General features: G+C 45.9%; 1 protein-coding gene across 2 annotated transcripts in view; it reads left to right on the top strand.

Moving 5' to 3' along the window:
* The window catches only part of Slc14a2 (solute carrier family 14 member 2), a 443,733-nt gene that overhangs the window by 393,184 nt on the left and 26,793 nt on the right, over positions 1–23,756 (top strand). Inside the window, exons 7-12 of one of the 2 annotated variants that reach the window (XM_021150469.1) lie at positions 1,049–1,177; positions 4,646–4,838; positions 11,034–11,181; positions 12,245–12,379; positions 12,753–12,802; positions 13,290–13,464. In XM_021150469.1, the coding sequence (XP_021006128.1) occupies positions 1,049–1,177; positions 4,646–4,838; positions 11,034–11,181; positions 12,245–12,379; positions 12,753–12,802; positions 13,290–13,464 (830 nt within the window). Of the gene's footprint in view, positions 1–1,048; positions 1,178–4,645; positions 4,839–11,033; positions 11,182–12,244; positions 12,380–12,752; positions 12,803–13,289; positions 13,465–17,682; positions 18,377–23,756 lie in introns of those variants that run through there. The other variant, XM_021150470.1, reaches the window with a different exon arrangement.

Below are 23,756 nucleotides of genomic sequence, written 5' to 3'. Positions count from 1 at the left end.
ATATATGCAGGGGGTAGAAGAGCCACCTGAGTTTCCATGCTCGTTCCTTCCTTGTGATTTATACTGGTGCTGAGCCTATGTGCTACAAATGCTATTTAATGTCTGCCGGATCTGTCCTTATTTTATAAGTTTCCCTTGTTTCTGTACCTGATAGGCAAAATTAGGTCTGTAGTCTGTGGTTTATACAAGCCCTTCATACCTTCTGAGAGTCTCTAGTTCATAACCACTGGGGTAGAACCATAATGTTCTAGCTGGAGGATGTCTCCATGTATCTTGAAGGTTAGAAGTAACGGCAGCCTTAGTATCTATAGAAACAAATCCATCATTTTACTTTTAAAACCCACTAAGCAGTAGTCATTTCACTAAAGAGATGAGACCGCAGAATGTAATGGATGCTGCTCTGTGGCAGTAAGCCACACAGCGGACAGGTGGCACCTACCAACATGAGACTCACAGAGTGACTCTCAGTCAACTAAGAATGCTCCCAGACAGTGTGGTTGAAGGTACCTTCCGAGAGTCTATCCTGTTGACTTGTGTCAACCTCCTCCCACTACTCAACTGTCTCGTGGGGCTGTGCTAGGACAGACTCCGTTCTGGCTCTCTGACTTATGATCGTTTCTGTCTATAGACCCCTAGGTCAATCTGTTGTAAACAATGGGTTTCCTCTCAAGATGGCACCTGGCACAGGCCCCCGAGGCAGGAAATATTCACCTCTCTACTGCTGGGCCTCTCCTGCCTGAGAGGTTACTGTCAGAAAGACCCACCCACCACTTGACCCCAGCTATCATGATACCTTTTCATTTCTGAAGCGTTTCCTCTCTTTCTCTTGGGTTATATTTTCTTATCTACTCACCCTGACACTTTTCTTTTGCTGGACCACATACAGGTGGTTTCTAGTCTGCCATCTTACCTGGGTGCCGGGGAGGAGGGGGGGTGTCTCACTTTTCATCTATTATTAAAGGAATCATCTAAATTATACAGATTCTAGAGAGGAAAGAGTTCAACATGTTCAATTATCAAAGGCTAATGCAAAATAACCCCAACCCAGGTCAGCCATCGCCTCCGGACTCCATGGCTACAACGGGATGCTGGTGGGACTGCTGATGGCTGTCTTCTCGGAGAAGTTAGACTACTACTGGTGGCTTCTGTTTCCTGTGACCTTCACATCCATGGCCTGGTAAGGGACTGCCCTGTTTCTGCTCACAGAGATGTTCCTTGGGTTGGGAGGAGACATGCACAGATGAGTTTGTCTAGCAAGGCACCATGAAAATCCATAAGTTCATGACTTTACAAGCAATACAGTGGGAGCAAGGGAAGATATGGATTACCAGAGATCTGTTGAAGCAGGAAAAAAAACCAACCCACATGTCTTATTGAGTTGATAGTTTTCCTTCATAAGTAATAAAGGCTGACATTTATTGAATAGTTTGTAAGTACCAGGCACAGTCCTAAGTGAGATGTGATTATATGTATTCCCAGTTTACAGAATAAAAGACTAAGGCATAGAGAAGGCACATTCCAGGTCATACATTCAGAGTTTTTGAGGCCAGCTTGCTGATTCTAGAATCTGCATTATTAAACTCCGGGCTACGTGGGAATTACCACTGTCTGACCTAACTAAGCCTTCTAGCCTGAAAATGCACACAATAGAATCACAAAGCTTTCTTGGATCAGGAGCTTTGTATGCAAAGCACAGTCTTTGAACTAGAGCTTTCAATTGAGAGCTTCCTCAAGAGGTAAGAGAGTTAGGAACAAACATCCGTTGAATACAGAGTGCACTTAGCCATTCACACATATGATCTTAAATTTGTTTGAACTTAAAGCAGGTCAGTAAAGTGTCCAAATGCCCAACAGTATGCCTGCTATTTTATGAACCTATGTCCCCCCAACATTTCACATCACACATCTCTACCACCGTGCTCTCAACTCCTCTCAGACATGGTGATTTATTCCTGTTCTCAGCAATAAATCAGACATAGTGATTTATTCTTAACATCTCCAAGAAGTAAATGTCTTTCTTAGGTTTCAAAGTCTGGAGTTCCTAAAACCAGTTAGTTCAATTTAGCTTAAGCACTGTTTCATTGAGCTTTCGTAGTGCCTGCAAATAAATTACTGCATTAGGCATTCGGAGCAATTTACTCTTCTTCTTGGGGGGTTTCTATCTTCCTTGATGCATCGGGACAAAAAATAAATAAATAAAATGGTCATTTCTGTGGGGGGTTTCCTTAATGCTCCTCACAGGCCCCCCAGGGAGAAGCGGAGTTTACCCTCATTTGCATGCACTGTTTTATAACTACATAGATTCAATCCCTCCACACAGTCTCTCCACCATATGGCACTGGATGGGAGATTAGAATTCAATAACTCCAACCCTGTTTCTCAAATTAAAAGGCAGAAAACACTGGGTCCTGCTCTGGGTGGAATTCTGCACAGCCTCTACTCTGGTGCACGCATTGATCCATCCACAGAGCCCTTAAAACTCAGTCTGTTTAGGCTGGGGATTATACTGCTGTTTACCTGAGCCTACTCACTGAGCACAGGGACTGTTGATAAGTGTGACTAAGGAGAAACTGCTGTTCTCTTGGGTTTATGGGGAGTGGGGTCTTTATTAAGTAGTTTATAGGAGGTAAACTTATAAACTAGTAAGTAAAAGTTCTTTCAAGATGTGTTTAATGCTTTAGGAAATGTGAGAGTGGCTCCAAACATGGATGGTCAGGGAGAAACCCATGGCAGATGAAGAATTTGAGTTGTTACATAAAGGACAGGAAGTCATGTGACATCTAACAGCCAGGGTGAAGGAATATAGAAGACTCTAAATGGAGGACAGAATGAATCCAAGAAATAGAGGCAGGACCAGAGGCTGAAACCCTGAGATTGACAAAGATGGAGCAGGAAGTGAGAGTAGATGGGGTCCTAGCACCATAGGTACTCTATAAATATTTTGGGTTTTATTACATCTATGGTAAAAGTGGAAAACAGTTGCAAGGTTTGGGTTCGAACAATGATGTAAACTCAAAACCAAGTAAGCGTCACTGCCTACAAAGTGTAGAGCGGGTTTAGATGGAGCAAGAGTGGGTGCAGGATTCTAAGCTTCATTAAAAAAGATCCACAGAGACAGGAGCTCTTGGACTAGGGTAAGATCCATGAATGTCTCCAGAAGAATCTGAGTTTGGGGTTTGTTTAAGGGAGACAAAGGCAGCAAGACTTTCTGAGAAGCTGGTGATAAGAAAGGAAGGGGTATTCAATACACCACTGAAATTCACCTAAGTGTGGGCTATGTAGCAGTCTATGAGCAAAACAGGGAACCCGAAGCAAACAAAACCCCTGTCTACACAGTGCATGTTAGATGTCAATGCACAGGTGTTGAGACAGCAGCTGGGCATAGAGATCTAGAAGAATGGTGGAGTCAAATCTGAAAGGCAGAAACATATAGAAGATGTTTTATCTAGGGGGACTAAAGAATATCACCCAGAGCAGAAGGCTGAAGAGGGATAGGATCCAAGTCAGAACCAAGGAATCTCCCAATAACTAGATGTCTGGCAGAAAAAAAAGGATAACGCCATGGTGAGGAACTTGAGACAGAGTACACAGAGAGTAATCCATGTCAAGAAAGTTCCATGTCATGGTAGCCCACACAGAGAGTATTTGCACACAGTGCCAGATTCCAATTTTCATTTAAGAGGAAGGGAGTGACTGTGGACTAGCCAAGTGAGCTGTCACTTGGTGAACTTGACAAGAGCCATTTCTATGCTATAATTGAGAACACATACCTGACTGGATGGGATTCAGGAACAATGGGAGCAGCACGGCCGGGATAACAGATCACCGGCCGTTCCGAGGAGGGCCACTGTGAAACAGCAGACACGGGAAAGGCATGTGTGCCAAGGGAAACAGAGAAAGTATTTGAACGTAGACACGACTAAGTGCCTCATGGCCTGGCAAGGATGACCTGGAAGAAAAAGAGATGTATGCTACAAAGATTATTGTAAGAGTAAAGCCCTTGAGAAGGATGGGGTGAGAGATGTATGGGGTATCTAGAGTGGCTGGTCTCTTCCGGTAGAAGATGTAGCTGGGAGAAATGTATTTGTGAACACTGTTCACTTAGCCTCTAAGTTATAAGAGCCTAGATTTGCATTCAGCTCCATTTGTGTCTAAAATCCATGCTCTTTCCCAGGAATGGACCAGAAACCAAGGAGGCAGAGTGTGTAAACAACTGAACGTTTTGTTTTATCTGGCTGTCCCCAGAATGGGTCCAGAAAGGCCAACCTTGTTCATTGCGTACACGTGATAGTATCATCTGTCTAGAAAGTCAGACCCTACAGATGTTGTCCCAGCCCCAGGCCACAGCTGCCATACATCTGAATGAGCCAAAGTCAATAATGACATTTTATAAGGATCGTTTTTCTGTTTGGTTTTCTCCGCTAAATGGAGAAAAAAACTATTTAAACTATTTCACAAGGTATTCCATTAAAATTATTGTGTTTTTAATTGGCTTTCTCAAACTGATAGTTTCTCAATCCTAGATCAGTGAACCACTAGAATCCCAAGGGAAGCAAGAAGATCAGGGATGGTAGACATTCCTATGGCCAGAGATAAAGCTTGAGGATACTCACTGTGATTAATCCTTTGTGTCTTCTTGGTACAGCCCCATTATTTCTAGTGCCTTGAGTACCATCTTCGCCAAGTGGGACCTGCCCGTCTTCACACTGCCCTTCAACATCGCCTTAACACTGTACCTGGCAGCTACGGGCCACTACAACCTTTTCTTCCCCACAACGCTCGTCAAGCCTGCGTCTTCAGCTCCCAATATCACCTGGACAGAGATTGAAATGCCTTTGGTAAGTTACCCAATGGCAATGAGTACAGAACCCTGGACTCAACTCTGGACCCTTTAACTTACCATCTTGTAGATTCTATCCTTCAACAGAAATCAGATGAGGCTGGTCATTGCAGTGTACGTGTTTAATGATGGCATTCATAGGAGGTATATGCAGGTGGAACTCTATAAGCTCAAGGCCAGCCTGGTCTACATAGGGATCGCCAGGACTGCATAATAAGAACCTGTCTTAGTGTAAAAGAAAGAGGGGGAGGGAAAGAGGCCAAATGATGGCCTCCACACAGACTAGAAAGGCTTGAAGCCACATCCATATATTCAACAAATCTCTACTAGATAGCTATCATATTCATGAAACTTCCAGATACTAACAATATACCTGAAAGAAGCCAATCATGAAACCCACGTTCTGCATGAGAGCAGAGACCACCCACACTGAACAATGAGTGTGAAGTTGGCAATTCAGGGTAGCTGCCATTGAATAGAAAGAGTAGATGAGATGGACCATTTGATAAGTCAGTAAGAGACTGATCGATACTTTAAAGTAGTATTGAATTGGGTATTATCTAGAGAAGATGGGATAGATTTCTTTTTCTGATATACTCTCTATCAGTAGTTCTCAAGCAGGGTGTAGTTTTACTCCTTGGAAACTTGAGTTGGTGTCTGGAAATATGTTTTATTGTCAAGCATGACCAGTGGTAAGGCTAAGACTCAGTTGGTCGAGTGCATGTCTAGACTAGATGAAGTCCTACATCACCACACCACAGACACCAAGTGTAGGGGCATATGACTGTTAATCTGACACACAAAGATGGGAACAATATGACCAGGTAATCCTCATTACTAACTTTGAGGCCAGCAGGGGACACATGCCTAAAAACAGAGGAAGAAAGATAGAAAGGACAGGAGGAAGGGGGTAAAAAGGAAGAGAGGGCTTAAGAATAAGTACTGGACTAGGGAGGGAGGTGGCTTAACAGGTAAAAGTGTTTGCCATGCATATCTGAAAATCTGAATTCACCTGAGGTCAACCCTCAGAAAGCACACTGGGTGGAACTAACCAACTCCCAAGGCCTTCCTCTGACCTCCACACGTGCCGTGGCCCCCGGGTGCCCACACCCATACCCACCATGCACACATGCACACATGCACGCGCACACACACAGGCACACACATGTGTGCATGGAGATATTAATAAAATAAAGTGCTAGTGTTTAGTGAGTAGAATCCAGGGATACTGTTAAATGTCCTACAACGCATAGAACAACTCCCTTCCCCTAGCAAAGAATTATATAATTGAGATGCCAATAAAGCCAGAATTGAGGAATTCTCCTTAGAACCTGCTTACAAATGTGCGTGTTTATTTACTCTCTTGATCTCTAGACATTAAGTATTAAGAGGTATAATAAAAATCTATAAGATTCTGAAAGTATATAGAATTATAAAATCCCAGCCTTGTTAACAAATGTAGAAATAGCTACGAACTAGCACTTTAGCATCATGTATAATACTTCAGTGTTGTATAAATGCAAGCTGATTATGTACCACACCATCCTACACCTTATTATATTAACTCATTTCACCTCATGGGTACTGCCATTTCTCCCACTTTACAAATGAGGAAACTACGGCACAGAAACACTCCTCCAAGGACCACATGTAGCTAGTATCTAGCTTAATACCCAAGCAAGTGTTGCAAAATTCTGTGAACCACCATCTCGTTCTCCCAGGCAGGGTGTGTGCCTCAGCTTGATGAAGTCACTGTATGCTGAAATTTACTACTTTTCAAGAGAGTCCACTATCACCAGGTCCCTTAATCACAGCCATGCTCTACATGGTCCTTGGCAATCCACCTCCCCTACATTTACCCCACGATCCTAGCTCTACTTCCTGGAGTACCTAGGGTTTGACTCTGTCATGATCTTTTCAGTGTCTGAAAACAACCCGAGTCCTCAGATATAAACAGGTTTGACTTCTGGGTCCCCACTGCCCAGCTACAGCTGCTGTGTATACCAGAGCCTCAGCGTGGCTCTCCGCTGGTACTTGGCTCCCGTACTACAGGGTCTTCCAGGGACAACCACACTCTAACCCTGAGCCTATCCAAAAAGAAGTACTTCTTCCCACTTCCTGTGTGTCAAACGCTGGGCCAAATAATGCGAGGGATTTTGAGTTTATAAACACTTGACTGACTGTCAAGCCTTCCTTGGTGGCACTCCATTCTTCATGAAGACTTTTCCAGAAAGAAAGTGACTCTTCTTGCCTTAATATGGAAAGTTTTCTCTTTTTAAGTTTCTAGAGCTAAGTACGGTTGAGACCTAAACCCAAGAGGTTGGAAAACTCAAAACCCTGCCTTTACAGGAAGGCCTGGCTCCAGGGGCAAACCAATAGCAAAAAGGCACAGGAAGCAAAGCTAAACTTCATCGTCAAAGGTCAGCCATGTGACAGGCAAAAAGGACAGAGGCCCTGTCCACTGTCACCCACAGGCACAATCTAAGATTAATCTCGGCTTATGTGCAAGGGCAGATACCTCAGGGCTGTAGTGACTGGTGTGATGTGGGTCACAGAGAAAAGATGCCCGTCTGTGCACAAAAAATGGTTGGACACGAATCTGGGTAACTTGAGGCACAAGCTCACCCTCTCAGCTGTCCAGAACTCCACTACTCTTGACAACCAGCAAATTCTCTCTCCCGACTCCATCCTAATCTGAGTCTGGAAGAACCAATTCCCTTTCACCTCTACCCTGAAATAGCCGGGTAGATGGGCCACTTCTTTGTGTAAGCAGCCTGTGAGTACCTGGGAATTACGAAAGGGAGGCAGGTGCTCTGTAAATTTCCACTGTCCACCTGACTGCCCTTTACCTCAGGTGTCTGCAGTAGCCTGGCAGGGCAGCGTGGAGCATCAGCAGTGCACAGTTCACAGGCTAAGATATGGATCCCTGCAGGTGGAGGCACTTCATTCTAAACACAGGCTCTATCCAAGGACGCTGTCCCCAAATTCCTCTCATTCTTGATTGCTTGGACTTACAACTTGTGTTCCCAGATGGAGAGGTGGAAGTTGGACTCCGAATTCCACATTCCTCAGACATCCCCACGTCATTGGACACCTGCTGAGACTTCCAGCCCACATCTTCTGGGTCCTTAAAAATAAGACCAGACCCAGGCCCCACTGCTACTATTCCTTCCGTAAGCTTGTAGCAAAGTTCGTTATTAAAGTCTCCCTAAAATATCCTAAAATCGAATTCTATCGATAACCATAAAGTTCTCAAAAGGACAAAGAGGGTGATCTATGAATCCAATAGACATCTGTAGCAGAAACAGCAGGGGGCGGGGCTATGCAGCCTCAAAAGCATTTCTATAGGAGGACCTAATTGAGGACTGCCTGAGAGACCAAGGATTGTAGGTGCAGACAATGTCAGCCAATGAGGAACTGCTGTTTAGAGGAGATGATTTCTTGGGACCAATGGGGCACGAATGGAGGGTATTAAAGGAGCTTGCAGCAGTGTTCAGAGAGCTTGGTATGGCGTTTCTCACCTGCTCCCAGTGCCCCCAACACCCAAGGGCAGGTAGGGTTGGGCGGCGAGTAGTTAAGGGCACAGACAACAGATGTCAAACTGCCACAGGTGATACTCACGTGCATCCAGGGAAGCACACTGTTGTCTTCGGATTCCCTGTGGAGAAGCCAGGCTAGATTTGTTGTTGAAATTTCCCCAGAGGTTCCAGTAAACAGAAAGTCTGAGAATCACTAATCAATCTGTATATAGTTATTAAACACATGTTTATGCTCACCCACAAAGGGCTCTGTCATCTCTTAGAGTCACATGATCTGCTAATACAGAAAAGAACTACAGAATTATTTTTCTAAGTTGTGAATTTTTATTTATTTTTGTTTGTTTTCTTTTTTCTTTTTTTAAATAATTTTTTTCTCACATAGTGTATCCTGAATATGGTTTCCCCTCCATCTACTCCTCCCAGTTCCTTCCCGTGACCCCTCCCATCCGGATCTACTCCCTTTCTGCCTCTCATTAGAAAGCAAACAGCCTTCTAGGGGAGAATAATAAATAACTTATCAGATAAAACGAAAACTAATACATCAGAATGGGACAGAAGGAAAAGAGCTCAAGAGAAGGCACAAAAATCAGAGACCCACTCGTTCACACACTCAGGAGTTCCATGAGAACACTAAAGTGGAGGCCATAGTCTGCACAGAGGACCTGGTACCGATCCATGCAAGCCCTGTGTGTGGGGCCTCCGGCTCTGTGAGTTCATATGGGCTTTCATCAGTTGATTCAGGGGCCTTGTTCTCCTGGTGTCCTCCATCCCCTCTGGCTCTTACACTCTTTCTGCCCCCTCTTCTGTAGGGTTTCCTGAACCATGAGGAGAGGGATTTGATGGAGACATTCCATTTAGGGTTTAGAGTTGCAAGGTCTCTCACTCCCTACACATTGTCTGGATCGCTATTTGTTCCCCTTTGCTGCCAGAGGAAGCTTCTCTGATGATGGCTGAGCAAGACACTGATCTCTGAGTATAGCAGAATGTCATTAGGAGTCATGGACTGCTACGTTTTTGGGGGGTTTTGTTGTTTGTTTTTTGGGTTTTTTTTTTAGTAGTATTTGGTTTTACCCTAAGTTCCTGGACCATCAAATCTCAGGCTCTTGGTCACACAGTGTTGGGTATAGGTTCCAGCTCATGGTGTAGGTTTCAAGTCAAACCAGATATTGGTTGTTTAGTCCCACAAGTGTGTGCCACCATGGCACTAGCAGATCTTGCAGGCAGGACAGCATTGTTGATCAAAGGGTTTATGGATGGATAGGTGTCTATGTTTCTCTTTGGGTCGTGTGCAGAGTACCTTTCTGTACCAAAGATACTGGAATGTAAGGATGAAAGCTCTATGTAGGCACCAGCTCAACTGGCATATACAGTGGGTTGTGTGGGTGCTGTCTTCTGCAACGGGATCTTGCTGTCAGCTTGTAGAGAGGAACCTGCGGTCTTGGCAGCAGCCAAGTTTGACTTTGGGTTGTTTGGGGATCCCCATGGACCCTTTTGACCAACAGTTCAACTAGATGTATCCTAGTCCCAATACTGGAAGCTTCATTTGATGACAAGAAATGGCCAATTGGGATTCTCTCTCCCCCATTATTTGACAATTTCATTTAGACCAAGTTCATATATGTATATACTTTAGAAAGCTTCTACTCTACTAGGTTTCCATACAGTTCTAGCTGTCACTATAACTACAGAATTACTTTAATTGTTTAGATTTGTTAGATGTGTTCTTAGATGTATATGCACCATGTGTGTGTCTAGTGCCTGTGGGATTCAGAAGAGAGTATTGGTTCCCATGGAACCAGAGTTACAAATGGCAGTGAGTGACCCTCTAGATATTGGAAACCAAACCCAGATCCTCTGTAAGACCAACAAATGCTCTTAACTGTTGAGCCATCTCTCCAGCACCTTAGGAATATACAAATTTTTTCCAATATAATATATGTACTGATTATTTGGGAATTTCCCATCATGCACCCTGATCACATTCACTTCCCAGTTTCTGCAGGTCCATGTCCTGATTGTGATCTCAAATCCCCCTCCCCAAGAAGAAGAAAAAGAGACACAAGTCCAATTTCTGTTGCCCAATTTGGATTATAGAATTTTAAAGGTAGAAGGTCCTGAGCTAGGCCAAGCTCCCTCAATGAGGGCAAGTCAACAGTATCTGGGTGCAAAGAGAGAAAGGGTAGCAAAGACTTTTAGACTAGGAGTCTCTTCCAGTAACTCTACACTGTCACCCATCAAATCATCCAAGAAAACAGCCTAAAATATTTACAGTATTCCTAGAATATTTCTAGGGTTTTGGAAAGTCTTTAGGAAATATCTTAGTACCTTATACTCCAGTGGGAATCTAGAAAGGAGGTACATTCTGGCCTTCTCAAAGTTTCTCCTCTCAAAGTAAAAGCCATGTGTTCCCCAGAAGCACTCGAGCCCAGTGCTGTGTTAGGGGCTGCACCTGACTGCATGATAAATGCTGGATACCTGGTAGGTGGTGGAGTGAGGAACTATTTGTTCCAGCCTGTGCCTCCCCCTCTTCTCTCTCACGGTGGAGGGCATAGTCATCCTCCTGTTCCCCTTCATTACCCACTGGCCTGGTGTTGACCCTGCTGCCTGGATTTTGTGTTATCTGCCTAGTGACCTCCATTCTGTTGACTTTGCAGCTGTTACAAACCATCCCTGTTGGGGTCGGCCAGGTCTACGGCTGTGACAATCCCTGGACAGGTGGCGTGATCCTGGTGGCTCTGTTTATCTCCTCCCCACTCATCTGCTTACACGCAGCCATAGGGTCAATCGTGGGGCTGCTAGCAGGTGAGACAGAATCCCAGCTTGGGGCAGGGTGGGAGGCAGGGGGAAGCAGAAATCTTTAGCAACATTTTTCTCATCCCATTTCTCCTCGGTATATGGAAACCATTTCAGATTCATCTTCACTAGTTTCAAACATCGTCAGGGGGAGAAAAAAAATTTCCCCTTCCTTGAGCCTCCTCCAAAGAAAGCAGATTGAAGTAAGAGGACATGTGGAGGAAAGCAAGGGTCCTTACCATGGAGCCCAGCAGTGGAGGGAGCTTGGGCCGAAGCAGCGATGGCCCAAGCTGAGTACACGTGGTCCAGCACTTAGAAGTGTTAAACAAGCTAAAAGGGAAGGTTTCCTAAAATTGGTTTGGCATTTCCCAAGTGTAATTCCATATCCCCACACATATGTGTATATATGTACACACATTTATATATGGATATGCTCTTTCCCATAATAGAGTCAGAAAATAGGGTAGGGGACCCTGGCGGTACAAGACTATATTTGAATTAATCTTAATGTTTTGCAAAGACTTTTAGAAACAGAACTTTCCAAAAAAAGAAAAAGTAACTGGAAATAATTTTGAATTTATCAAAACCTCCCAACAATAATGCAAGGGCGCTGATTCTTCACCCATATTTACCTACTGTTTACACCTGCCCCTGAGGCTCTGACAGTCTAGTCTATATGTTTGGGTATATTTTTTTGCCAAGCCTCTGAAACAGAATTGTAACGGTTGACAGCACAGCTGCTTGTGAAGGAGGAGGGAACAGACCTCCCTTCCTAGGCTGCTCCTTAACCCAGACATCATCACACGTGTGCACACATACACACACACACACACACACACGCACACACACTCACGCGCTCACACACGTACATACCACTATGTAAACCCAGGACTTTCTCACCATCTGGTTTCCTGTGATCTTGTGATATTTACAGAGGCCCCTCTGATAAGCAGAGCTGGAGGGATATGGTGAATGAGGGGACAGAGGCCACCTTGAGGCCTGGCAGCAGCCATGGGAAGGCCTTTCTTCTGTGGTCCAAAATCACCCAGAAACACCACACCTTCTCTTGTAGCATTGACTGTGGCCACTCCCTTTGAGACGATCTACCTGGGCCTTTGGAGCTACAACTGTGTCCTCTCCTGTGTTGCCATTGGCGGCATGTTCTACGCACTCACCTGGCAGACACACCTGCTGGCACTTGTCTGTGGTAAGTTTTTTAAGAAAATGACAACTAAGCCCCTCTGGCTTGACTTTCTATGTCTGAACTAATTCATTATCAAAACTGGTGGGGATAAGATGAGGATACCCCACTCTCAAAGTGAAGACTCCTGACCCAATGAGAATCTGTGATGAGTATGCAAGTGGATAAAAGGATGTGTAACCTTTATCCTCTGCCTTCAGCGAGTGCATGGTGGTGGGAGGATACCTGAAAAGGAAGGGACCACATCAGGTTAAGGCTGGCGTCCAATGCTAAGGCTGTCAAAAAGCCAGCTCTGGGTTGGGACGCCTGTTTTGCTAGGACAGTAGCTGAAGAAGGCAAGCTCTGGGATGCTGACTCTACTGGTCTTGTTCCTCCACAGCCCTGTTCTGTGCATACATGGGAGCGGCCCTCTCCAATACAATGGCAGTGGTAAGTCCAGACTGTTTGAACACTAACCTAAGGTCTTCCTCCGCTAGCAGAGCTTCCAGGCACCTGAGGTCTTATAGAAGACTGAGGAAGGGTGGAAGGGTAATACAATCCTGTCCTTTACCCAATGTGCATGTCAAGATTTATCCATGACTTATCCAAAGAAGAATTTTGAGCATGGAATTCTAGGGTGTGTGGGTATGTGCATGTGCACATGGGTTGAAAGACAGCCGTGGAGAACAGGGATAGACAGATGGCCCTCTAGGTCTGGGTATAAAAACCATTCAGGCCTAGCATTAAAAGATTCTGAGTGTACCCAAAGAGAGCAACACCTTGATTTCTTCTAACTCTGAATCTAGGCCTACTAATACCTTCACCTGGGAGAAGGCAGGGCTCTCCATTCTCAATCTCTATCATATCCTTCTCCCCAGGTTTCTAGTCCAAGACAGGAGCCTAGCAACATCCTTCCATTTCTGGTTTCAATTTTCAGGTTGGCGTGCCCTCAGGCACCTGGGCCTTCTGTCTCTCCACCCTCACCTTCCTCCTCCTCACAAGCAACAACCCTGGCATCTACAAGCTCCCACTCAGCAAAGTCACCTACCCGGAGGCCAACCGCATCTACTTCCTGACAGTGAGACACACTGAAGAGGAGAAGTCCCCCAATGGTGACTAGCTCAGCACCAAGCAGAAATGCTCTCCTTGCCTGCATCCGTGTGGCCTCCACTCTGGGCCAATCCACCCAAGCACACACTTTCCTTGCACTTGTATCAAATCAAACCCACCTGGTCCTCCCTAATCCTGAGGCTGATTCGTCCCCTCTGCCCAGATCTTTATAACTGCGCATTGTAGCATTAAAGGAAGCTGGTGTGCCCTAGCTGGAATTGGAAGTGAGGAGTCTGATTTACCTGTTGTTGTTGTGAAACAAAACTGTTCCTTAGTCTTTTGAGAAAGGGGTTAAGAGATGATAAGTGACACATCTAGATAAAGGATGCTGTAGCAGGGACCAGGCTGAGTGGCTCCTAGGCAGACCTGGAGTAGAGACACATGAGGATATGTAGTAAGAAGGAAATGCACCCTGGTTTAGAGCTAGGATGTGGTGGGCACAAGGAGATTCCCACAGAAGAGGGCTTTAGCAGTGATGGAAAGCAGAAGTGTGAGAAACTGGAACCCTGGAGATTCTAATAAAGAATCTAGAACCTTTGAGCTCCCCCTTCCAGGAGCAGCTAAATGGCTTTTCCCAGCACTCGGTATAACAACCCATTTCTCTGTTATGGAAAAACAAGTGCCTAGTAGCTAATCATAGCATACTCCATCTCTTCCACTGAGACACTAAAGCCTTTATAGCCATCCCTGCTTCCCCTCCGCAACCCCTCCGCAACGTGCACTTCTAAACTCTGGGTGCTTCCTTAGCCTAGGTTTGGAGCTGTTTATTATCCTTACTAACATATCTCTTCCTTCTGCAAGAATCCATACTCAGCCCCACCTCATGCCATGCCCTGTCACCACATCTGTCCATCTGAGGTTAGCACCGAGCACTGACCTCTGGCCACCCTTTGCTCCTCTTTTCGTCCCGTCTTTCGAGCTCCATGCTTATCTCTGTGTGGCTCCTTTAGAACTCTTCCCCAAGGATCTGCTTTGAGTAAGACTGCTGGTGATGTTTTCCAACTCTTTGCATGGCCACAGAGTCTTGTCCCCAACCCATGAATGGCATCTTCTCTGGTCAGGGGGTGCCCACGTGGCCATAGATGCTGTCTCTTCATTCCCTAGCTCTATTTCAAATGAGAAACATGATTCTTTTTTCTTTTATAAGCAACCTTCCTCTGTAGATATCCACATTGTTTCTAAAGTTGAGCCTAGTGCCCGTTCTCATTGGCCTGCCTTCCAACACATAAATCCAAGTCTTTCCTCAGAGATTTTGCTCTGACATTGGTGTGACCTGCATCCTTCTCCCCTCTTTCCTCCTCTGACCCTGGAGCCTCTCTCCACCCACCTCAGGCCTCCGTTACCTTTGTTCCAAGCTACTTGCCTTTCCTTTCCCGGTTTTCACCGTTGATCTTTGTTGCATTGAGGTATTTAATGGGTTATTTCCTGCAACTCAGCAGATGCATTGGATTTGGGGGTTCAGAAATTGTAATTTGGGTTCTATAAAACCTTTGGGGTAGGGCTGCGCATAACCCTTCGTGCTTGTCTCCTCTTGCCTTTGAAAGCTATGTAACCCCCAACTTCACCCATCCCTTCCCATCTGGGCTCTCGTGTTGGCGACCACGTAGAATCTGCCAGTACGCAGAGCCCGAGAATTCTGCCTGTACGCTGACCGTATTTGTTCATTCACCCAGAAGATTCCTTTATGTGGAACTATTAATATGTTACTCAACCCAGGGCTTGACAATAAACCAGGAAAGCATCAGACCCAGCCCTGCCTTCAAGGAATTTATTTTACGGTGATTTGCCTGGCCAGACAGCCTGTGCAGTTTAGCTCACAGCACCAGTTTTCTTATTGAGGCAGTTGCCTGGTTGGGTTGGTCTTCTGTTCAGGATTTGTCTCAGGTATGATTTTTAAGGACTCCAGGAAAATTTCTATGCCTCTTCTCCTCCTCCTGTCCCCATAGTTTCCCGTAGCTACTACCCAAAAGTTTCCAGCCATCCCTTGAATTTAAGGATTGGAACCTGTTAAAATATAAACAGCCCTAGGTTGGTAATGAAGTAAGCATGGTCGGTCACTCGCCATGCTTAGGTGGTAGGTGTCATTTATGAGAATAGGTTAGATTCTAAGAGGAGGAGAGTACTGAGAAACTCATGCAGCATACTCAGAACCTGTCTGTGATGGAAAGGGGCCGAGATGCGGCCAAGCTGGGTAAATGGACTGAAGGATCCTTATCCTGCTAGAAATGGTGGTTATATGCCTTGTGAAGAAAAATGGATGGAGCCTTAGCTATCTGCAGTGGATGGCTTGGAAGCACAGCATAGGTGACAGTGGGATGAGTCTGTGAACCATGTCTTTGTAACAGTTGTCCAAGCAATGGGAGCTGCTTAGACTCAGTTTCCCACTCGGGCAATGCTGAAGCAACTGGAGACATGTTGGGGCACTTTGTTTACTGGGCAGAGGGTTAGACCAGGTGACCACTGCAGCATCCCGCTAGTGTGGCAGAACATCAGAACAACATGTTCTATGCTTTGCAGATTTTTACAGAGTTTAACCAGTCATCTAGTCAGCTCAGCAAGATTCTTGTCCTGGTTACTTGAGAGTGTCACTCATGTGGTCTCTCCCCCAGCCTGCCCCTCCCCACACCTATTCCCTCTGAACACCTATTCTTCCTCTCTTCAGCCCTTCTAAGATGCAGCCACTATTTGGTCTTCTCAGTCTGCATTTGTGACTCTATCCACCCAGTATCCCACCATATGCCAGTGTACGTCCTGTGTGATGCAGAGCCTTTGCTCCCTCAGATCTCAAAAGGTGTGAGGGACTTGAGACATGCTCGTCTAAAACCAAGTGGGAGTGGCAGTTTGAAAACTCCTTTAAAAGAACCCACATTTTCAAGGGGGAGCGAGGCCAGGGGCATCTTGTGTTTTGCCTGCCTCTAGCCATTCCAAGAAGATAGAGGAATCCATAGGGACCCGTTCTGTCTGGAGTGGATCTAGAAATTCTGGTACCTTAAAAGATAAGGTGGGAGGGAGTCCCCTTGAAGCAACCATCTATGAATGATAACTCTGAGCCTCCCGCCTGTTCTTACAGTTAGGAGGGGACGAGAGCTTCAGGAACAAAAGGAAGCCAAGGAGACAGACACACTTTGGAGCACAAGTGACTTGAACTTAAATTTACTCAACAAATAGTATGGCCCCTTGCCCCAAAGAATCTGGTGACTGCGTAGGCCCTCGTGTTAAATTCACCATGCTCCTTCTTCAAATATGAAAATGCAGAGCTGAAGGAAGCTTCCTTTTGACGTGACTTCTGATTAAGCCCTCAAGGTCTAAAGAGACTGTAGGCCTCCAGGTGCCCTTGGAAGTGTGCTCCAGCATGTGCTGGGACCTGATAGGCACAAGACTCCACCGTGTCCTGCTTTCTAAGGCAGCTGGCTGCCTCTTCCCAGATAAACCATGTGTATAGCGTGTGGCCAAGAGGTGCCTATTACACCATAGTTCTAGTTAGCTCATGAGCCCAGTGTGACATTCCTGGATGACTTCTTTATGGTGACTTCACGGGTGACTCTTCTCTTTCTGGCTCGGTGGCATATTCTTGCTCATATGCAGCATCTCCATGCTATGTCTGAGCGAACCAGGATGGATGCTTGAGAAGCAGGACCGAGCTCATCATGAAAAGCTCAAGAGTCCTAGAGGAGTCAGAGCGAGAGGGCGAAGGGTATCTGAGACAGAGCTGAGAGCCTAGACAGCCAGGGGAAACAAAAGCGGGAGACTTGGGTACGAGGAGCAGTCTGTCATGGACCCTGGAAGGGCCTAAGTGTGGAATTAGTCTTCTCTCAACCAGCTCTCAGCCTGTCCCTGGAATGTGGGAGCCCCTGAGTGCCACCCACCCCTCTTGTTTGCATTTCATCCTCCTTGATCAAGGTCCTTCTTTGGGAGTCCCAAACACCTGGTGTAGGAAGGGAACCTTTGACGTCAGCAGGAAAGTTTGTCTACTCAGGTGGAGCTAATGTCCTTGGTGTGAGGTATCATTGTGGTCCTGGGAAGGATGCCACCTCCACCCCTACGTGTATGCTGGGAGCAGTATGTGTGTGTAAGGTTGATGACCCAGTTTACTCTTGAAGTCAAGCAAAGCATGTTTTGTTAGCCCCCTCCCCCACAAGTCAGCCCACCAGACCCGTGGCATCATGGGACTTGCGAGGGCCAGCCTCCCTAATATATAGACCTCAGGGTGTATTTTGACCACACCGGTTAGGTCATATACCCTTCTTAATCTGAGAGGAACCTGGTGAGCTACCAGGAGACCCTGGTCAACAAGAGTTAGGGGAAAAGGTCTGAAGTTTTCCACAGAAATCCCACATTTAGTATTAGGCTGTGCCAGACTTTCCACTGAGACACTGCTGGGAGATCAGGTGCACTTACTGAGGTTGGAAGGCAAATTGGTCCCCCAAGGAGACAATGCTTAGGTCATCTCTTAAAGACAAATACTGGAGCTAGAATTCTAATGAGACGTGGGTAACACCTGAGAGACAACAAGGAAGCAGCTAGACAGTTGCAGGGCTGCCGGGTCAGGGAAGTTACCTGATTCAGCTGGTAAAGAGACCATGACAGCTAGAATACATCTCCCCTGAGGGGCTTAGGAAGCACCTTAAGTCAACAAGGTCAGTGTGCCGGAGGGCTGACTGCCGAGAGATGTTTGTCTTTCTTCTTCCTCCACTGGCAGACCTTTGGCAGGCATGGGTTTAGGGGTAAAACGTAGTGGATTCACAGAAAGTTGTCAAGAGGAAGGGCTGGAAGATGCAGGGCAGTGAGGAGATACGAGCATAGGAGACTTCAAAGCGCCTGGAGCTGAGGACCACAGACATTGGCAAGAAGTTTCTTCTCAAGTCTGATGATCTAGATTTCTCCAGTCCTATCTGAGAATCAAGAGAAGCCCAGGTAAGAGTCACTGGGGGCAGAAGGGAACCAGGGAGATGCCAACCTACAGGACCATCTGGCCTTTCCAAAGAAAACTCTTCTGTCTTCCATTGAACTCTATCTGGGGAAGGCAGTCATGGGATGGAGAAACCTACTAAGAATACTAACAAAACAAAAACAAAAAACAAAAACAAAAAAACTAGATCCTGGAAGCTTAAAGCTGGAAAGGCTCTTAAATATTTATAGTTCAAATCTCTTGTCTTATAGATGAAGAACCCTCAGCTAGTCCAGAGACTTACCCCCGTGATAAATGAGCAGGGGCTGAAGTTTAGGTGCACACATTGACCACCTGAGCTGGCCTGTCTTGCTCACTGTGTGATAGAACCGGGGTAACAAATCAGCCCCAGAGCCCCTTTCCCACCTCTCCTGACTGTGTGAGCCTTGTGTGGTCTGTCATCCTTCCTACGCATCTTCAAGCCTTAGAGCTCTGGTATCCAAGAGTCTTCAGGGGAGCACTGTGTTGAAATGAACCTCTGGGTTCAAACTTCTGTCTAATGAGATAGAGTCAATACCTCCTTCCAGGATGTCATTATCTGCCCCAGGCTTGACCTATCTCCGTGTGTCCTGTTCCCTTCTGTAGACAATGCCAACAGAACTGGTTCATCCTGCTCCAGGTGTGTCTATACATCCCAGTTCCTCAGCAATCTATTTCCTTGGTGCCCTCATATATATCAATTTCAATAGGATATGCTTATTCTATATAGCTGCAGAAAGGGGTATTTCTGGATGACAGAGACCATAAGGGGCATTATTCCAGCATATAGAATTTATCTGATTAGACCATGGACAGCCTTACAAAATATATGATCTGCCCCCAAACCAAAGCATAGGGTTAAAAGTACTTATCATACAAGAACTGAGATAAACATGTCGGGGGGGGGGTGCTCACATGCAGACATATACACGTGTATGCATGTGTGTGGAGAGCTAAAGTTGACATTGGGTGACCATCATTCTATATTTGTTGCAGCTGGGTCCCTCACTAAACCCCAGCATCATCAGTTTTGGTCAGTCTGCTAGCCAGCTTGCCCTGGTCCCCTATCTCTGCCCCCCACAGGTGCTGGAAGTACAGGGCTCCCACACCTGCCTGGCTTTTCTGTGGGTCTATGGATCCAAATCTTAATCTTCGTGCTCGTGCCGTAAGTGCTTTATCCACTGGGCCAGCTTCCCAGATCCAACATAAAAGTTTTACTATAAAATCCTAAAAGTTTTAAAACATAGTGGATAAATTCTCAGAGAACGAGAATTGCCTCTGTGAGCGAGAACAGAGTACTTTAATATCAGGTAAGAAAGTGACTAAGATGTGCCCCGTGGGCCATTTGTGTTGGATCATATTTAAGTAGACAGGAAGTGGGTAACTCTGTCATGGTAGATAGTAAATTTTACACCTCCATTCGTCCTCCCAGGGATTGTCCATTTGGGGTGAGGTACCAGAGGTCAGTGAGAATTAGGCTGTCATTGTTTTTGTATGACCTTACAATCCACTGTGTCAAGCTCAAAGCGGTTGGAATCCGGTTGTGAGAGTAAAGACATCTTGGGTTTATTTGGGGCACCCTTATTTTTTTGCTTTTTTGTTTCTAGATCTGCCCTGGCAGATCAACAAGGTCAAATTATTGATGAAGGGCATGGAGGTCTCTTCTTCTGGAACTACCTAGGAGCTGAGAGAGAGCAGCAGGGAGCCTTGGTTGGCATTGCTGTTCTGCCACAGAATGGTAGGAGCAGAAGACACAAAGGTTTGAGCCAAACGTGCAGGTCAGGCTGGGACATCACTTGAAGGTCAAGTGGGAATCAGTGTAAACAGCTATCCCACAGACAAAGTCATCTAGATCTTAATGTCCTATAATCTGGAAGGTATCCATTATACCAGGATGTGAAGTAAAGGGAGGCCTATGATAAAGAGCAGAATTAAGACAATAGGAAAGGGGATGTGGACAGAAATAAAAGAATAGCAAAGCCTTTGGTGCTTACAGGTGACTAGAGTGATTTGAGGAAGACAGATGGGAAGTTTAAGAGTGATTCTGAACACTGGGAGCCCTGTGTCCAGTATAGGGCCCAGTGATGTTGAGGTAATAGGAGTTACAATTCAAGTCACGAGCTAGGTCAGTTAATAAGTTAGATTCTAGAGGTATCTGAAGGTAGGTCTCACCTGGAGCCTGGTAGAAAGGGAGCCATCTCCAGGTGGCTCACGGAAGTAGGTTGCTTGAATTTGGAGTGGTAGAACAACCTTGATGCTAGGTGGATGAATCCACAACCACAAGCCTTGTAACTTGGTTACAATTGAAGACATTAGGAGGACCCGATAGGGTCAGGTTCAGTCAGATACAAATGGCCTTTTTATCTTGCAGAAGGGTTAGAAGATGGACCCAGTCTTATGTTAATGAGACAAGGTGATCCTGAAAATATGTGTGCGGCAATACTTGACCCAGTCTTGGAGACAGCTTGTCTGTCTTTGGTGATGTTAACACAATGATGGAGGTCGTGGCCCTCTGGATCTATTATGAGAGCTGTTGAGAGCAAGAGGAAGAACCTGCCATAAATGATAGAGTAGCCCTTTAACCTTCCCAGAAGATGGAGGGTAAGAGGCTGCATAAATAATACTTAATTTTGAGAGCTTCACTCATTCCCTGTGTGATACTGGAAATGAAGGTCAGGTCAGACCGCAAGGACCAAGTGAACGCAGAGTAACTCACTGCGTTCCATGATGGCTGGTCAGCTTGGGGGCCCTTTCTACCTTTGTGAGGAGTGCTTCAGCCACTCAGTTAAAGTGTGTACCGGAGCTAGTAGATATCTCAGTCCCCAGCAGGAGGAAGGATGTCAGTGAAGTCTGTTTGCCAGTCTCCCAGCATAGTCCTCCTACACTGGACAGGCAGTAAGAGGAGATGGAGCCTCATGGCTCCTCTGGGATTTCCCTGACAAGTTGGACAGACTTCGGAAATAGACGACATGAAGAATGTCTGTCTGTGAGAGGAGGCCACATTAGAGTTTGGAGAGCTTTAGCCCTCAAATGTGTAGTTTGATGATGATTGTTAAGGATTTTCCATTAGGGGGATTGAGGGAGACAGAGCTTGTTTTCTGGGATCTATTATCATTCCTCTAGAGTGGCTATCAAGCCCTAGTGTAAGGTTTGTTGAGTCTACTGAGGGGACATACTGAAATGGGAGAAAGAATCCTGAGACCCAAGGCAGGCTTGAGCAGAAGCTGATCCTCCTGTTTGGCTTGTTAATAAGCTCAAATTTACCCAGAGAAGTGTCAATGTTGTCTTCATGGTGGACCTTGCAATAATATAGTATACATACATAATAGTCATCTGAGTTTGGGGGCAGATCTTGGCAAGGCCCAAAACTTCAGGGGCAAGTTTAACTGTGTCTTATCAGCAATGAGGATGTCTCTTTCTTTGTAGATGGCTGCATGGCTGTGGGTATCACAGTATGAGCAGGGAAAATCTGTCTTAATATTCCTTCTGATTTCTGACCCTAAAAACGGTTGGGGTCTTTAAGAACTCTGTGGCAAGATTGAACGTTAGTGGGAGCAACATCAAACACTAGGCAGGAACAAAAGTATTATATATTTTAAGAGGAATTTGTTGGGTGGTGTAGAGGTCTCCAGTAGAAACTGCAGGGATGGCCTTTAAGGCTCCCAATGATTCTGGACCATCATGGGGCAGGGACAGGTAGAAAGGCTGTGTCTACAATCCCAGAAACTTAGGAGAGCCTCAAAGGTGTGGATGATAGATCTATCTGGGGAAGGAATGGGGCGACCAGGGAGGATCATAAATACTGGGTGGAAGATATTTGTTTACCAGACAGGTTAAAGGAGATTTTAAAAAAAAACAAGCTGGTTGGAGGACTGGAAAGTCAAACTGGAGAAGATGGTCAGGGATGAAAAGTGAGCCCTCAAATGTGTAGTCTGATGATGATTATTACAGCTTTTCCATTAGGGGGATTGAGGGAGACAGAGCCTCAGTATCAGAGAGGAATGTGATTTTTTTTCTCCCTGCCACGTAGAGGGTGATTCAAGGACCATCCACAGACCTAGAGGAGACAGGAGCTTGTACAGCCTCAGAGCTGAATATTCCTCAAAGGGAGGGTGATTCTCCCCTTTGAGGCGTTGAGAGAGGTTGGGCTCCTCGTAGTCAAGGAACAGAGTCAGGGGCGTTTATCCTTCTTCGGCTTTGATCTCTCATTAAGGGAAGAGAGGATCTTGCATTCAACAGGCCTCTTCTTTGTGGATTGGGTGAGACTTGTGTCTTGGTGGCTTTAGCCGCTGTCCGATGAAATGCCCCAGCTAGCCACAACAAGAACAGGAGAGAGTCTTTTGACCTGAGCCTAGGTCATGTTGCTACTAGATGGCGCCCTGAGATTCCCCGAGATGGGCAGGGTGGTGGCTGTCACCCCTATTGCCATCATGTGCACCTGCCTCTTATCCCTTCTTCTTCTACCTTGACACTTTTGGTCTAAGGTCTTCTCCCAGTTATTAAAGAACTTAAGGTCCATGTGTGTCTAATCACTAGTGGATGGAGTCTACAGGCCCTGGTTCTAGCGTTTGAAGCTTTACGCTCATACATGGAGAGTCTTAGCTTATAAAGCTATGGCCAGGGTAGCTCGGCCCTCTGGACTCTCGGGATTAAGGCTGGTTTGCTTTCACACAAGTTTCAGTCGTTATAGACTGAGAGAGCGCAGGGTGTTCAGAAGCCCCCGTGCTGTTATTTCCCAGAGCTCATAGTTAACAGTTGTAACCGTGGTCCTTTCCAGGATGGCTATATGGCTCAGGCGTAAGAGAACGTGCTGAGCACGCATGAGGATCTGAGTTCAGAGCCCCAGAGCCTATGTAATGGCAGTATGGTTGTGCATGCAAGTAACCCAGTACTTGTTGGAGGCAGGAACAAAAAGAGGGCTCCCTAGTCAGCCAACCTGCACTCCCCCCCCCAAAAAAGGTGAGCTCCAGGTTCACTGAGAGACCCTGTTTCAAGGGAATAAGCTGGAATGTGACAGAGGGACACATACACATGTGTATCCCCGCAACACACACATAGGCACACACACACTTATACTCACAATACACATTCAAACCCACCCATATACATCTCTCTCTGTCTCTCTCTTTCTCTCTCCACACACACATACATACACACACACAGGCACACACACACACACACACACCCATAGATACACATTCAAACCCACCGATATACACACATGTATATCTCCTTCCCTCCTTCCCTCCTTCTCTCTGTCTCTCTCTGTCTCTCTCTGTCTCTCTCTCTCTCTCTCTCTCAACACACACACACACACACACACACACACACACACACACGTCTTTTTCCTCTTTTTCAATAGATAAA

The sequence above is a fragment of the Mus caroli genome, chromosome 18 (assembly GCF_900094665.2).
Source record: "Mus caroli chromosome 18, CAROLI_EIJ_v1.1, whole genome shotgun sequence".
In the NCBI taxonomy this organism is placed as follows: domain Eukaryota; kingdom Metazoa; phylum Chordata; class Mammalia; order Rodentia; family Muridae; genus Mus; species Mus caroli.
The sequence above is the reverse complement of the archived record's forward strand: the minus strand, read 5'-3'. Positions and strand labels throughout refer to the sequence as shown.